Source organism: Schistocerca serialis, unplaced genomic scaffold (assembly GCF_023864345.2).
Source record: "Schistocerca serialis cubense isolate TAMUIC-IGC-003099 unplaced genomic scaffold, iqSchSeri2.2 HiC_scaffold_1400, whole genome shotgun sequence".
NCBI lineage: Eukaryota > Metazoa > Arthropoda > Insecta > Orthoptera > Acrididae > Schistocerca > Schistocerca serialis.
The window spans coordinates 268,560-286,055 of NW_026047626.1; the positions used below are offsets into that span (position 1 = coordinate 268,560).

At 47.6% G+C, this 17,496-nt stretch overlaps 1 protein-coding gene across 1 annotated transcript in view; it reads left to right on the forward strand.

Annotated features, from left to right (window-relative positions):
• The first annotated feature begins 11,529 nt into the window (after positions 1-11,529).
• LOC126442678 (uncharacterized) overlaps positions 11,530-17,496 on the forward strand; it is a 161,075-nt gene continuing 155,108 nt past the window's right edge. Inside the window, exon 1 of the mRNA XM_050090730.1 lies at positions 11,530-11,725. Coding sequence (XP_049946687.1) covers positions 11,648-11,725 — 78 coding nt within the window. The 5' untranslated portion in view covers positions 11,530-11,647. The remainder of the gene's footprint in view (positions 11,726-17,496) is intronic.

Consider the following 17,496-nt stretch of genomic DNA (forward strand, 5'->3'; position numbering starts at 1 on the left):
GCGTGCGGCGCTTAAATCCGGACAAATGTCTATTTGGATTTCCCGCCGTATCACAGTTCCGCCGGAGGTCAGGATTGGCATTCGTGAAAGCCGTGGCTATCTAATAAACGGCCAGGACCTCAAAATGACAGAGATGTCACGCACAAGTACAGGGTACGCCCTGGGAACTTCATTTTAAAAAATCATAAATCAGAAAGTAATAGAGACATCAATTTAATTCTTTTTTCTTTACAAAGAGTAACATCTAAAGTTTTGTTCCATTAAGTTTTGAAAATGGTTTCTTGAAGGTGGCCTCCGTTCTGCCCAATGCATTTGGAGAGTAAAACTCGGAGGTTGCGGTCCACTTTTTCCAACATGTCTCTGTCGATGTCGATGATAGCAACACGAATAATGTTCCGTAGCTCATCCAGCATTTACGGACGATTGGATCTGAGACAGCCCCATGAGAAAGAGTCGCAATGGCGATAAATCTGGCGAGCGTGCTGGCCCCCAAAGAGATGAGGAGAAGGGGGAAGTGTTCCCTCAACACGGTCATCGATGTTCGCGCCGTGTCAGCTGTGGCGCCACCTTGTTGGAACCAGACATCACCCACATCCGTTTGTTCAAGTTCTGTAAGAATAAACTGTTCGAATATCTGAACACATAGCTCAGAAGTGACTTTCATTGCCTTATCGTTCTCTTCGAAAAACCGTGGGCCAGTAATGCCAACCTTAGATAGTGCACACCAAACAGTCACACGTTCTGTACGCAGGGGCCGCTCGTGAAGTTCTCGGGGCTGGTGCCACTCCAATACCGCATATTTTGTTTATTCACGCTGCCAGGCAAATTAAAATGTGCCTCGTCGCTGGAGAGCACTAAGGCGTCACGAGGCAGCTCATCGATCGAGACTTCAGACTCATCACGAGGATGAAGTGTGTGCACCACTGACAGTTTATACGGGCGAAATTTCAACTCTTCGTGAAGAATTCGTCTGTGCGTTCAGAAATTGCGAGGGCGGCAGCGTCTCTGCGTGCAGATCGCTTGGGGGAATTCAAAATCGATATCCTCGCCCTCTCAATGTTTTCAGGCGTTCTGCGGGTTCTTGAGGTCCTGGTTTCTTTATCTGCACACTTCCAGTATCCGTGAAGGTGACTACCAACATAACAACTGATTTACCATCACGCGCCTGCAGTCGCGATGTGGGACTGTATCCCGAGTGCACGCTGAGTTCTGCTGACCGAACGTCCATTCGACAAGTAGGCCGCAACGGCCTGCATGATCGACGCTGCGTTGCCCACTGCGTGATCGCTACTAACTAACCTTTAGAAAACCCAAAGTCCCGCACTTTTGACTGCACAGCGTCCCACGCAACAGTGAGTGACAGGCGCTGTGTGCCGCGCCTTTCACATAAGGGAGTTCCCGCGCCGCAACCGCACCCTGTACAACCAAACAGCCGCCATTATGGAAACTCTTCGCACTCGGCGTTCGCCCACCGAAATACACTCCTGGAAATTGAAATAAGAACACCGTGAATTCATTGTCCCAGGAAGGGGAAACTTTATTGACACATTCCTGGGGTCAGATACATCACATGATCACACTGACAGAACCACAGGCACATAGACACAGGCAACAGAGCATGCACAATGTCGGCACTAGTACAGTGTATGTCCACCTTTCCCAGCAATGCAGGCTGCTATTCTGCCGTGGAGACGATGGTAGAGATGCTGGATGTAGTCCTGTGGAACGGCTTGCCATGCCATTTCCACCTGGCGCCTCAGTTGGACCAGCGTTCATGCTGGACGTGCAGACCGCGTGAGACGACGCTTCATCCAGTCCCAAACATGCTCAATGGGGGACAGATCCGGAGATCTTGCAGGCCAGGGTAGTTGACTTACACCTTCTGGAGCACGTTGGGTGGCACGGGATACATGCGGACGTGCATTGACCTGTTGGAACAGCAAGTTCCCTTACCGGTCTAGGAATGGTAGAACGATGGGTTCGATGACGGTTTGGATGTACCGTGCACTATTCAGTGTCCCCTCGACGATCACCAGTGGTGTACGGCCAGTGTAGGAGATCGCTCCCCACACCATGAAGCCGGGTGTTGGCCCTGTGTGCCTCGGTCGTATGCAGTCCTGATTGTGGCGCTCACCTGCACGGCGCCAAACACGCATACGACCATCATTGGCACCAAGGCAGAAGCGACTCTCATCGCTGAAGACGACACGTCTCCATTCGTCCGTCCATTCACGCCTGTCGCGACACCACTGGAGGCGGGCTGCACGATGTTGGGGCGTGAGCGGAAGACGGCCTAACGGTGTGCGGGACCGTAGCCCAGCTTCATGGAGACGGTTGCGAATGGTCCTCGCCGATACCCCAGGAGCAACAGTGTCCCTAATTTGCTGGGAAGTGGCGGTGCGGTCCCCTACGGCACTGCGTAGGATCCTACGGTCTTGGCGTGCATCCGTGCGTCGCTGCGGTCCGGTCCCAGGTCGACGGGCACGTGCACCTTCCGCCGACCACTGGCGACAACATCGATGTACTGTGGAGACCTCACGCCCCACGTGTTGAGCAATTCGGCGGTACGTCCACCCGGCCTCCCGCATGCCCACTATACGCCCTCGCTCAAAGTCCGTCAACTGCACATACGGTTCACGTCCACGCTGTCGCGGCATGCTACCAGTGTTAAAGACTGCGATGGAGCTCCGTATGCCACGGCAAACTGGCTGACACTGACGGCGGCGGTGCACTAATGCTGCGCAGCTAGCGCCATTCGACGGCCAACACCGCGGTTCTTGGTGTGTCCGCTGTGCCGTGCGTGTGATCATTGCTTGTACAGCCCTCTCGCAGTGTCCGGAGCAAGTATGGTGGGTCTGACACACCGGTGTCAATGTGTTCTTTTTTCCATTTCCAGGAGTGTAGTTCGATTCTTCGGCTACGCGAGACCAACTGCCGTCGCCGAGAATAATGCTTCGGAGAAGTCTGGGGGGAGGTTCCGCTAAACCAGCGAGGAAACCCCTTCCGAGCAAACGCGTGTCACGAATAGCGGCAGTCATCGAAAAGGCTGAGGCGCCGATTCCGGAGGAAAGTGGCTGTCGCTGGGGAAACTGGCGTCAGTACTGAATGTAAACGAGCGAACGGAGCGTCGGACGGCAGAGGAGAACGTCATACGAGCCATTTGGTCCAGAAGCGGCTCTCGGATAGTATTGACGTGTTCTGGCCCCTGAGTAGTTCGTATTGGAACCCCCTCGGCTAACACGTCTGGAGCGTATTCGAAAGAGTTGCCAGTAAGATGAGGCACCCGAATGTCACACCTTTTCGCACCGATATCCAAGCAGCATTCGCTCGTATATCGCTGTTCCAAGATTGCGTGCGATCGCTTCAGGACAAGATTGGAGGCTGTTACTGCGGCTGAAGGGCTAACGTCGAGCAATGTTACTCTTGAAACATACCACTACTTATACGTAAAGGACCTTCATTTTCATTTGTAATTTGTTTTAATTAATTTGCTTTTTTAAAAAAAGTTTGATTTGTTCGGATCGAAGCGCCTAACCTCCACATTCTCAGTCGGGGCTTCCTCGACTGTGACAGTATTAGAGCAACAGGTTTTCGCTTTTCAACTTACATTCACTAATTTGACTGGTGACTCTATATACGCTACTATCAGTACTGTTACCACAGAAAACTACAGTTACAAATATAAAAATTTCCTGTTACATCTACCACTACAGCCACATTTCTTCTTCTTATTCCTCCTTTCACACAGTGGACCTGCCGACCTGTTCCGTCCTCTTTTCCATCTTTTAACTGGCCTTCCTACGGCCGCCTTTCCTCTGGCTTTGCACTGTAAGGCCACATTTTCATCCCTTGTTTCTCTCATTCGTTCAGTTATTCCTTCCAGTTTTGAGCGTACTTTTATATTTTGCTTTTTACTATAAAATATTTGGGCAACGGCCTCACCGCTGTGGATACACCGGTTGCCGTGAGATCACCGGAGTTAAGCGCTGTTGGCCGTGGACGGCATTTGGATGGGTGACCATCCATGCGCCATGCGCTGTTGCCATTTTTCGGGGTCCACTCAGCCTCGTGATGCCAACTGAGGAGCTCCTCGACCGAATAGTAGCTGCTTCGGTCAAGAATACCATCGTAACGACTGGGAGAGCGGTCTGCTGACCCCATGCCCCTCTTATCTGCATCCTCCTCTGAGGATGACACTGCGGTCGGATGGTCCTGGCAGGCCACTCGTGGCCTGAAGACGCAGTGCTTTTCTTTTTATTATAAAATATTTAGGAACCATGGCCAACTTAATGCATTCTTTGACTGTTCGTAAGAAATTCACTTCGGCCACTTGAACGTGGTTAGAATCTTTTCTCTGCAGAACCCAGGATCCGCTGCCATACCGTGGAAGAGATGCACCTGTCCCATTATAGAATTTCATTTTCGAGCTTCCACGCGTGGTTTCCAATTTTCCGCTTACAGTGCCACTTACAACCTGATACCTCTGAAGTTTGCTGCATACATCCTTATCTTCGTTGCAGGTATAGATCCCTAGAAAACTAAACTGCTGAACTTCCTAAGATTTTCTTGGTATTTACCATTCAGCGGGATTTTTGTTATATATATATATATATATATATATATATATATATATATATATATCTCGCTATCTTAAAATTATAATTCATTAAAACTAAGTTTAAAACATAGATTGCTTCTTGTACGCACTTTATTAAGGTTAGAAGCTCCTCTTGAAAGTGAGCAGCGGCAATAACATAACACCTCTCACTAAGAATGGAATCAGAAATTTCTGCTCAGAACACATTTCACCCATTTTTCTGTAAGTGCATTAGTGAATTAGTGAACGAAAATTGTGTGAAAAACAGTGCACTGAGTAGCTGCTGATCGAGACACCAACCAGACACGCAACAGGACGAAAATATGTAAGTACAGAAACGCACATTACCTCTACCCACGAAATTGTTCTTGGTAAATACGCATTAAATTTCCTTCGTGCCTAGATTGCAGATGACATGCTGTCCAAAAATGATGTAAAAGATCACGAAAACCGGTGTATAACAACGCAGTTGATTTACCGATGTACTTTTAAGGCGAGCGTGTGAACAAAACAAAGCAAATTGAACATACCGCAATTCTTAGGCTTACAACAGTTAAATTATCATAAATTTCATATTGTACTTTACAGAAATAAAAAATTTGACCCACAGAAGATGACACATAGGTGTCGAAACATGTCTGGTTAAATACGAAAATAAGCTAATTGTGTTTGCATAAGGCTGATTTTCAAAACAACCCAATTTGCTTCTCGCACTTTGCCTTCTGAATTTAACATTATTGGCCTGTCGACAGCACGTGCACTGATAACGCAAAAAATTATGACCACCGACCACCGTGACGTTGCATCCAGCCAGGTGGCGTTGTGGGCACCTGAGGTGGTAACAAAAGTACGTAAGTGGAGCAGATTCGGGCGGGGGATCACCCTAGCGAAGATGCGGGCTTCGAATGGGGAAATCCATTAACATAACAGATTACGAGTACCTTGAAAATGGCGAAGCTGGTCGAATGTTCACGTGCTACTGCCGTGAGTACGTACAGAAAGAGGCGGAACGACAGTCAAACTGCTACTAGGCGCTAAATGGTAGGACGTGCACGACTCTTCACAGAATGTGAGGTTCTGAGGCGTGTCTGCTGTGTGAAGTGGGACAAGTGATGATCAGTGGCACCTCTGCCGAAACAACACAATGCTGGTGTTTCGGAGCACACCGTTCATCGTCCACTGTGGAACATGGAGGTCTGCAGCAGACCACCGCTACGTGTGCGCGTGTCGAGACAGCGACGTCGTCATTTACGACTGCAGTGGGCACCAGACCATCGCTATTCGACCGTCGATCAATGGGAAAGTGTCGGCTCTTGGGGTGAGTCAGATTTCTGCTACACTAGGTCGACGGCCTTCTCCACAAACACCGCCAGGGAGGTGAACGGCGCCTCGAGACGTGCAGCGCCCCACAGACGCAGGCTGGTGGCAGCAGTGTTATGCTGTGGCAGGCATTGTCCTGCGCTCGCATGGGACCTGTGGTAGCAATGGAAGACACGCTGGCAGCAGCTAACCACCTGCATCCCTCCAAGCTCGATGTCTCCCCTGACGGCGATGTCATCTTTCAGCAGTACAACTGTCAATGCCTCGGAGTAAGACCCGTCCTGCAGTGGTTTGATGAGCATTCCAGTGAACTCACGTTGACGTCTCGGCGTCCAGACTGGCCTGACGTAAAAGCTGTGGAACCCATGTGGATAGCTGTCGGGCACCATCACCGCGTACTCAATTCAGCGACCCCATATTTACGCGAATTACGCAGCCTGTGCGTAGACATCTAATGCCGTACCTCCAAAAACCTACCGACAAACTATTTGATTCCTGATACGCAGAATCAGTGATGTATCTCGATCCAAAGACGGACAAACAAGCTATTAAGCAGGTAGTCATAATGTTTTAGCTCATCAGTGTAGAGTACGACAACATTAAATCCTGTTTATTTGGATACCTTTCGGTGCTCTTTCTTTCCATTTTCGAATGGCATCGTCTGTATAAACATTAAAAAGAGTAGGCAACGAAATGAACTCTTGTCTTGAACCTTGTTTTATTAAAATCTTTTACCCTCTTTAATTCGCGGCGTCAAGAACAATGTAAGTTCCACTACGCAGACACTTGATGCAGTTTATTAAATGATTTGGGTATCCACGTTCTGCAATAGTTTTCCACTTACTCTACATATCAGTCTGTCAAATGATTTTTCAAAATCTATGAAATCTGGGTAAGTTGGTAAATTAAATCACCTTCTTTGTATTATTTCTTGCACTGTAAATAAATTATTGCTACATTACCTTACACTTATGAAGGCTCTATAAACAACAGATCTCTCATATTCTTTAAGCAGTTATTTAATACAGCTAAATACATTTTGTAGGCAGTGTTTAACAATATGAAACTTTCGTAATTCGAAGTTTTCCTGAGGCCTCCTTTTCTTTTTTAACACTGGAGACATTTTTTGCTGTATAACTATGTTCTGGAATTCTAGCTTTCAGTTAGCGGGTATTGTTCGGATGTATAAATAAAACAAAATCAGTAATCAAACACGTATGATCTGTTCTATATTAATCCCATCAAGTCCTGGACATTTTTTGCATTTTTGTCTTCTTCTTCTTCTTCTTGTGGATTATCTTTGGCTGGCGCCGCATCTTCGCCCTTCTGTCTTGAGTTTCCTCAACGTTCATATTCCGTGTTTCCATTGCCTCCTCCACATCATTTTGCCATTTGCGTTGTGAGCGACGTCTTTCCTTCCACTGGGATTATTTCCACCGTGGTATGCTATTCGGTATAACTACCAAGTTCCACTAAGTTCATCCTATCCTCACGTCCAAACAACATAAGCCGTTTCTGTTCGACGTCGTCACAGATATCCCCATCCATTTTCACCATTTGTCGGATACCGTCATTTCTTATTCTATACATCCTAGTACAGCTTGAGCTTCGCCTTAAGCTATTCACCTCAAGGCTGCTACATTCTGCACTGCAGGTTTATACATTCTCTTCTGATCTTTTTCTTTCTCAGAACAGAGTTAATTGCTCTTCTTACAGTTCCTTCTTTATTAAACCTACTTGTGATTTCATCATTACTTGCGCTCTGTTCATTAAATAATACCACATTTTGCCTTTTCCATACCGCCAATCACTTTTTCATCTACCTCCAAATTATTTACTTTTCCGTTCCAACGGGAAACTACTCACACTTCTTCATGTTCAACTTCAGGCACTGCGAGAGATGGTGCAGTGTTTAGCACACTGGACTCGCATTTGGGAGGATGACGGTTCAATCCCGTGTCCAGCCATCCCGAGTTAGGTTATCCTAGATGTCCCTAAATCACTTCAGGTAAATGCTGGGATGGTTCCTGTGAAAGGGCACGGCCGACTTCCTTCTCCATCCTTCGCTAATCTGATGGGACCGATGACTTTGCTGTATGGTCCCCTCCACTGAATCAACCAACTAACCGTAATCTTCAGGCCAGCCTTATTGTATTCCTCTTCAAGCTTGCATATCATATACCTCATAACATATTCTGCTAGTACAATCCTACTCTATTTCTTTTACTTTTCCAACAAGTTTCTTTTTCAGTAAAATGTTCTGTATCTTCTAGGGTTATTAAATCAGTGTTAACATAATCAGTTATATTTTCATAATGATTACTTGCCCATGGATTGTACTACAGATTCTTGTAATTTTTTATCCATTATTCGTGACATATTACATTTATTTGTTCTACATGGTATCTGTTTTAGTCTCTTAACATTGTTAAAGCAAATTGCTATCTGTCATAAACATCACATTCTGTCTCTCCTACAAATGTAACAACCATGATGGGCCTTTCTTGTTAGTGATTCTGCTTTCTTCTCATCGGTCTATATCTTTCGCTTGCTTGATCACTGCAGCAAACACTCATATAGTCTTTGTTTCTCTTAAACTATTTCTTTTATTTTTTCATTCCAAATTACAATTCTTTTCTCATTTCGCCATTTGGTTTGCTTACTTACTGCTTCAACTGCTGTCTTATTTATGCAGTATTTGATGTTCCCGATTCCATCGTTTTGTGTAGGTGAATTTACTAAATAATAATGCAATCTTTGGCGGTAGAGATCTGAAGCTGAAGGATCTTTTATAAACTGTAATGTAAAATTGATTGATGTTTCTTTATATGTAGGGGATGAACCCACGAGTCTCCTTCACTATATTAGAAATGCTGTTTTGGCCATAACAAAAAATGGTCTCTGAAAATATCACACTGCGTGAAAATTTTAATGTGTTCCACTAAGGAAAGAAACAACTCACCTACTAAAATATATAACTCATTTAGCTCATGTGTTGGGCCAAGTGTTTTTATGAATAGTTTTCTTTCGGAAGAACGTTTTAGTTACTATGAAGTTAGTGTATGTAAAAAAACTTCTTCTGTCATTACCATTTGAATTTACAGTATATCCTCCGTATCTCCCCACCACGCCTTTAATCCTGTTATTACCCACTCAGACATTCCAACCCTCACATACATAAATCAACTATGATTCGTTTATTTCCGCACACACAAGCTGGAGCCTTTCGTAAACAATATCTGAGTCCTATACTCATCTCTTTTCAGACCAATAATCTCCAGTCACAGGTAGGTGACCTCGCTCTGTTTTCGACCTTAAAATCGTTAATCACTCATTACGAAAAGTGAAGGGTGTAATTCTCTCCTTCCACTCTGAATCTGTTACCATGTCTATGCCCGTCTGCCCATGAATTTGTTTCTCAACGCCTCTGTATAAAAACGTATAATGATGTAAATCTGTTGTTTCTCTTAATTTACTGGTTATAAACTGCAGATTAAAGCTAAAGAAATTGAAAAAGGTAGGAAATTAAGGAGATGGGACTTTGATAAGTTGAAAGAACTAGAAGTTATTGAGAATTTTAGTGAGAACAATAGGCATCGATTGACTGAAACAAGGGAAAGGAGTACAGTAGACAACGATTGGGTAGCTCTGAGAGATAGTGAAGGCAGCAGAGGATCATATAGATAAACAGAAAAGGGTTAGGAGAAATCCTTAGATATTACGGGATATAATGAATTTAATTGACGAAAGGAGAAAATATTACAATGGAGCAAATGAGGCATGTGGAAAGGACTACAAACATCTAAAAAATGAGACTGCCTGCAAGTGCAAAATGGCTAACCATGGATGGCTAAAGGACAAATGTAAGTATATAGACCCATATATAACTAGGGGAAAGATAGACACCGCCTACAGGAAAACTGTAGAGATATTTGGAGAAAAGAAGAGGGGTGGTATTGATATCAAAAGCTCAGATGGAAAACCAGTAATAAGCAAAGAAGAGAAAGCTGAAATTTGGAAGGAGTATAGAGAGTCTTTGCAGGGAAATTAGCTTGAAAGATGTAAATGAAGGTCAGATAGAAGATACGATACCGCGAGAAGAATTTGACAATGATCCGTACGGAATTTCCTCAGAGCTACTGATACTTCTGGGAAAGCCAGCCATGACAAAAGCAAAACTCTTCCATCTGGTGTGCAAGATGCATGAGATAGGCGAAATACCCCCAGACTTCAAGGAGACCACAAAGAACATTAATGGCTGCAAATTTTCAAGTCAGTGATCGGTTCAGCTGGACTAAAAGGCCCATTCTGCTCTGTGTAAACACAGACCGCACCATTGTGGAGCCGCCGCCAGCTAGCACAGTGTCTTGTTGCCGGTCTATGGCTTTATGGGCTCTGCGCCACACTCAGGACTTACCATCAGCTCTTACCAATAGAAATCCGTACTCATGTGGCCAGGATATGGTTTTCCAGTCGTCTAGGCTTCAGCCGGTCTGGTCAGGAACCCAGGAGAGGCGCTGCAGGCGACGTCGTGCTGTTGGCAAAGGCAGTCTGACCGGCCGTCTGCTGCCACAGCCCATTAACACCGAATTTCGCCTCGCCGTCCTAACAGATGCGTTCGCCGTACGTGACACACTGATTTCTGTGGTTATTTCAGGCACTGTGGCTTGTCTGTCAGCACTGACAACTGTACACAAACGCGGCTGCTCTCGGTCGTTAGGTGAAGGCCTTCGGCCACTGCGTCCTCCGTGCTGAGAGGTAGTGCCCGAAATTTGGTATTCTCGGGACACTTTAGACGCTATGGGTGTTGGGATATTGAATTCCCTAATGATTTTGGTACGTGGGTTGTCACATGTGTCTAGCTGCAACTACCATCTGCCGTCAGGGTCCGTTAATTTCCCGCGTGCAGTTATAATCAGATCGGAATCCTTTTCACACGAATGAGTACAAATGACAGCTGCGGCAGCTGTACCTCGTGTATGCGATCCTATCGACATCTGTTTATCTGCATGCCGCTATACCATCACTTCTGTCACCTCTTAATCAGTAGATCATGACAAAATTTTAAATTTTTATATACGGCGAATATTTGTGCGAAATATTGAAAATGAAATTTTTGTTGCCACTGGAGTCCGCTATGTAGAGAACCTGAAAGTGGTACAGTGTTCTGGGATAGCGGTATAATAATGTATGCAATTGTAATCGTAATCATAAAAATAAAAATTTTTCCTAAAGTAAATGTCTGATACCACAGTACCAGTTTTACAGGCTTGTGTGTCGATAGTAATGCTTGTGGAGTCAAAGCATTCATCTGACCTGACAAGGAAGAGTAGTAGACAATTCAAACTTCCGAAATTAGAAAAAAAAAGAGAGAAGGTCGTTGGGAAATGAAATGAGGAATTCCATTTCGCTAGCAAACCACGCTAACCTGGCAGCGGCGAATTATACTCCAACAGCTGACACAAGCTGCAAAACAGGAAGAGCAGAAGGACAGGGTCGCACAGATATGATGGACGAGGAGTGGGGGAGAGATGGTATCGGCGGTGGACAAGCGCACAGTTCACAGGGACCGCTTTGTAGCATCTGGCGGCGCAATTACAAAAGAGCAGGACAGCCGGGGGCGACAGACAGTGCCGGGTCGCAGGACTGCGACCGGGACAGCGCAGAACGGAGGTGGAGGCGGAGGCAGAGGCAGGCGTAGAGAGGTAGAGAGACGCGCCGGCTCCAAGCATGGGGCCCGGAGCGCTGCTGATGTTGGCGGCGGCGGCGGCGGTGGCGGGCATCACCAGCGCCAACATCGCCCTCGCCGTGAGTACCCACCCTGCTTCTTCTCTGCGTCAGCCGCTCAAACGACGGCATTTTTCCCCGTGGAATCTCACACGACCTCCCCCTCTTATGGCTCATCATTGCAGTTCTACGTGACTACCACTACTGGAGCTTTTCCAAACTGTGTTCGGTCCCACATGCAGGTGGGAGGAGTTTGGGGATGCACCCTCCCCCTACATCGCTCCCCCCCCCGAAAAAGTTTGGGCTTAAACTGAGTACAATGAAAAGCCGAAGAAACTGATACACCTGCCTAATACCGTGCAGGGCTCCTGCTAATGAGTGCCAGTGAATCCATCAGTGCAACCTTAGTAAATAAAGAGACGACATCAAAACTCACTAATAAGTCAGAATTGTGGAGTTGGAGCGACTTCAGTGGCACTCATTAGCAGAAGGTTCAAAGCCGACATAACAGCATTATTTCATCATTGCCTGTCCTCAACTTATTTCTTATTCAATAATGAATATTTTGAACAAGTTGACGGTGTTGTCATGGGCAGTCCTTTGTCCCCCCTGGTAGCAAACCTTTTTATGGAGGACTTTGAGGAGAAGGCACTCGAGTCGACTGAATTTAAACCGAAAGTCTTCTGGCGTTACGTGGATGACACATTTGTAGTTCGGCCCCATGGAGAAGAAAAACTGGCAGGATTCTTAAAACATCTGAATTCCATTCACAAGAATATTCAGTTTACCATGGAGGTCGAAAAAGAGATAGATGTCTGCCGTTTCCGGATGTCCTTGTCAATCGTAGAGCCGATGGATCTTTGGGGCACTCCGTCTACCGGAAGCCCACACACACAGATCTGTATTTGCAGGCGACAAGCTGCCACCACCCTGCACAAACCATGGGTTTGCTGCGTACTCTGGTGCACCGGGCACACGTGGTATCTGATAAGGACAGCCTTCCCAAAGAATTGGAACATTTGCAATCCGTCTTCAGGGCGAATGGATATTCTACACGCCAAATCCGCACAGCTGTAACAAAGAAGAAATGTAAAGAGAAACAAGAAGAAGAAGACAAAGAAGTGGTCATGTCCAGGGCGTTTCTTCCGTATGTGGGTAACCTCTCCTCTAAAATAGGAAGCATTTTAAAGAAGCATTGTGTTAAAGTGATCTTCCGACCACCTATGAAAATATCGGCTTTGCTTGGCTCTGTGAAGGACGATATGGTCTGAGGAAGGCGGGTATTTATGAGATCCCCTGTCAATGTGGCAAATCCTACATTGGCCAAACTACTCGCACAGTACGGGAAAGATGCGTGGAGCATGAGCGCCACACACGTCTACTACAGGCCAACAAATCAGCCATAGCAGAACACTGTATTTCGACGGGACACTCCATGGATTATTGTGGAACAAACAATTTTAGCGACAACTAGATCTTTTTGGGAATCCATTATCAAGGAGTCCGTGGAGATACGATTGGCGGATCTTATTAATCTAGACGGCAGCTTTCAGATGGATAAAGCATGGGGTCCTGTAATTTCTTTAATCGCTTCACAGAGACATGGGTCTGCATCTAGTACGACGGCTGACGAAAATTGATTTTATACTTTCGACTACCGCGCCTCAGCTGCGCGAAGGCGCTTTACGACAGATAGCGCAAATGTAGGTACACCACTACGCATGCGCGGCCCGCTTCTGCTGCAGAGCGCGCCATATTAAATAGGGGGCGCGGCATTAGCCTTCTCCACTGCGCAGACGCCGCCGCGCCAATTTTCGGTATATATAGAACGACGCGCACCAGTAATCTTTCCTACCTCTCCTATGTATTTTCCATCCCCGATGATCCCCAGTTCAATTACTCCCTCTTCCCGGATATCCGCCATCGAACTGACACCTCTTCCCCTCCCCTCGCTCCTGGTTTCCAGTGCTTGGACAACATTGCACACACGGAACTCAATGCCCCTATCACTACACAGGATCTCATTGCTACACTCCGCACAAAACGCAACACCGCTCCTGGTCACGATCGTGTCACCTACCGTCACCTTCGTGAAGCTCCTGTCCCTTTCCTCTCCACCCTGGCCAGGTTCTACAATGTAGTCCAGTCCACCGGTTACTACCCCGACCTGTGGAAAACCTCCCGTATCCTCATGTTCCTTAAACCCGGCAAACCACCGTCCGAAGTCTCCTCCTACCGCCCCATCAGCCTTACCTCGGTCTTCAGCAAGGTCCTGGAATCTATCCTCACCCGCCGCATCCACCAGCATCTCCGCCAGCACCGCCTCCTTCCTGTCACCCAGTGTGGCTTTCGGCCGTCCTTCTCTTCCGACGACCTTCTCCTTCACCTCACTCATCTCCTTTCCGAACAGCTTAATTCCCGTCGCTCCGCAATCTTCCTCTCCCTGGACCTCGAACGTGCCTATGACCGCGTATGGCATTCTGGTCTCCTCTTCAAGCTCCAAACCTTCGCCCTTCCCATTAACTCCGTCCGTCTGATCGGCTCCTTTCTCTCCCGCCGTCCTTCCTATGTCACCGTCCATAACTCAGATTCCAACACCTTTTTCCCCTCGGCCGGTGTGCCCCAAGGCTCCGTCCTCTACCCCCTTCTGTACCTTTTGTACACGGCGGACATGCCGCCGCCGTCAGCCCCCGTCCACCTTCTCCAGTTTGCCGATGACACCGCCTTCCTTGCCCTTGCCCCCACCCAACAGCGCTCCCAACACCTTCTCCAATCCCATCTTGACCGGTTCACTGCTTGGTGCAACCAGTGGTTGCTCAAGGTCAATCCCTCCAAAACCCAGGCGATCATTGTAGGCAAAACCACCCCTTCCTTCCGCCTCCTTGATTTCTACATCACCATCTACGGCCGTCCTATCGCCCTCACTCCCACCCTTAAGTACCTTGGCGTCATCCTCGACCGTCGCCTCTCCTGGACTCCCCACCTCCGGACAATCCAAGCCAAGGCACGCTCCCGACTCAGTCTCCTCAAGCTCCTCTCCGGCCGTACGTGGGATCTGGACCCCTCCACCATCCTCCACACCTATAAATCCCTCATCCGCCCTATCCTGTGTTATGCCCATCCGGCTTGGATCTCCGCCCCCCCCTCCCTTTTATAAATCCCTCCAAATCCTTGAACGCCATGCTCTCCACCTCGCCTATCACATCCGTCTCCCCTCCCCCACACGGATCCTGTATGGTCTCATCCCCTTCCCCCACCTCCTCCTTTTCCTTGAAAGGATACAGATCCTGTACACCTTCCGTAAACTCGACCCTCCTCACCCGCTCGTCTCCCCGATCCTCACCCACCCCTGCCCGCTGCCACGCCTGTATTCCCATGTCCCACCCGGTCTCCATCTCTCAACCCTCCTTACCCTCTCCCAAGGTGGCTTCCGCCAGCTCCCCCTCCCTGATGATGTCCTCCTCCCCTCCATCTACCCCTCCTATCAACTTTGACCCTGCCCCACCCCCCACTTCCGGTGTCCTTTCCTTTAGGCACCCTCCCTCCCTCCCTTCTCTTCCCTTCCCTTCCCTTCTCTTTCCTTTTCCCCTGTCCCCTCCCTCCACCCCTCTTCCCCCGGGCTTCCCCTCCCCCATCCTCCCTCCCCCCTTTCTCCCCTGCCCGTGGCATCTCTGCTCTCCCCTCTCCTACTCCCCTTCCTCCTCCTCCTCTCTTGGCAAGTCCCCGGACTCGCACACGCATAGTGAACATTCGCGCGCCGGAGATCATCGCCATCAGTGTCTAGTGTGTGTGCTTCGTTTTGTGTTTCGTGCTGTTACAACTCAACTGTTCACATGTGCCGTCGCCGTTCTCCGTGTTTTGTGCGCCGTGTCAACAAGTGTCCGTGTTTTTATCGTCCAACGTGAACGGCTTCTTGTTTATTGTTTTTTGTATCTACCTTCTTTGCCCGCCATTTTTTTGTATTGTCTGTGTCCCGTATATCATATTATTGTACCCCATAAGGCTGAAGAGCAGCGTATTAAGCTGCTGCCAGCCCTTTCGTGTCTCTTCCGTTTACATTCTGTCCTTACTGCGCCACCCGCCCGCAACCCCACCAGGAGGCGTTCAGTCAGTCTCGCGCTGGCCAGTGGTCATGACATTTTTGATTCGTCAGTGTAGGTCATCCCACAGTGTTGGACTCGGGCGCTAATGACTGTAGCAGTTTTGCGCCCTAAAACCAAGCCAAAACAAAACAAACAGTGCTGGACTGAGCCCATCATAGATACGGGGCAGCGAAACCAAATGAAGCCCCCGGCCTGCTTGGAAATGGACGTATTTCTGGTGCGCATTTTCTAAAAAATTAATAAGACAGATACAATGGCTGACAAAAAAGTCAAGTACTTATATTGTGTGTTATACGCTCTAGTAGCTGGAATATACATACTTAAACACACAACTGAGAAAGATAGCATTTGAAACGGGATACAGCACAGCAACCATATTGTAGAGTGCAAAGCAATAAAAAAGACAATAATAAGACAATTAGCTTCTATTTTATATGTCTGGAAACAAATCTTGTATAATTATATCATTCAGTTATGTAATCTTAGTTTAAAATATAAGTTTTTGATAATTTTATTATGGTGCATTCACTGAAGCACCAAAGAAACTGGTATAGGCATGTGTATTCAAATACAGAGATACGTAAACAGGCAGAATACGGCGCTGCGGTCGGCAACTCCTATATTAGACAAGTGTCTGGCGCAGTTGTTAGATCGGTGACTGGTGCTACAGTGGCAGGTTATCAAGATTTAAGTGTGCTTGAACGAGGTGTTGTAGTCGGCGCTCAAGCGATTAGACACAGCATCTCCGAGTTAGCGATGAAGTGGAGATTTTCGCGGACGACCACTTCACGACTGTATCGCATCAGGAAGCCAGTAGAACATCAAATCTCCGACGTCAGTACGGCCTGAAAAAGATCCTGCAAGAGCAGGACCAACGATGACAGCAGAGAACCGTTCAACCTGACAGAAGTACAACTGTTCTGCAAATTGCTGCAAGTTTCAGTGCTGGGCCGTCAACGAGTATCAGCGTGGGATCGATTCAGCGAAACGTCATCGATATGGGCTTTCGGAGCCGAAGGCCCACTCGTGTGCCCTTGATGACTGCACGACACAAAGCTTTACGCCTCGCCTGGGCTCGTCAACGCCGACACTGGACTGTTGTTGACTGGAAACCTGTTGCCCGGTCGGACGAGTCTCGTTTCAAACTGCATCGAGCGGGTAGACGAGTACGGGAATGCAGACAATCTCATGAATCCATGGACTCTGCATGCCAGCAGGGGACACAATTCAGTGCGCAACGTCCACGTCTCCAGACAGATTTCCTGGAGTGCTCTCCTGACATCGCCTAACTTATACACAGAAGCGCCACAGAAACTGGTTTAGTCATGCGTATTCAAATACAGAGATACGTAAAAAAGCAGAAAACGCACTGCGGTCGGTATCTCCTATGTAAGACATGTGTCTGGCATAGTTGTTAGATCACTTACTGCTGCTGCTATGTAAGGCTATCAAGGTTTAAGTGAATTTGAGCGTGACGTCAATAGTCGGCGCACGGGCGATGGGACGCAGAATTTCCGAGGTAGCGATGAAGTGGGGATTTTCCCGTACAACCATTTCACGAGTGTACCGTGAATATCAGGAATCCGGTAAAACATCAAATCTCCGACATCGCCGCGGCCGGAAAAAGATCCTGCAAGAACGGGACCAACGACGACTGAAGAGAATAGTTCAACGTGACAGAGGGGCGATCCTCCCGTAAGTTCCTTCGGGTTTCAATGGTGGGCCATCAACAAGTGTCAACGTGCGAAT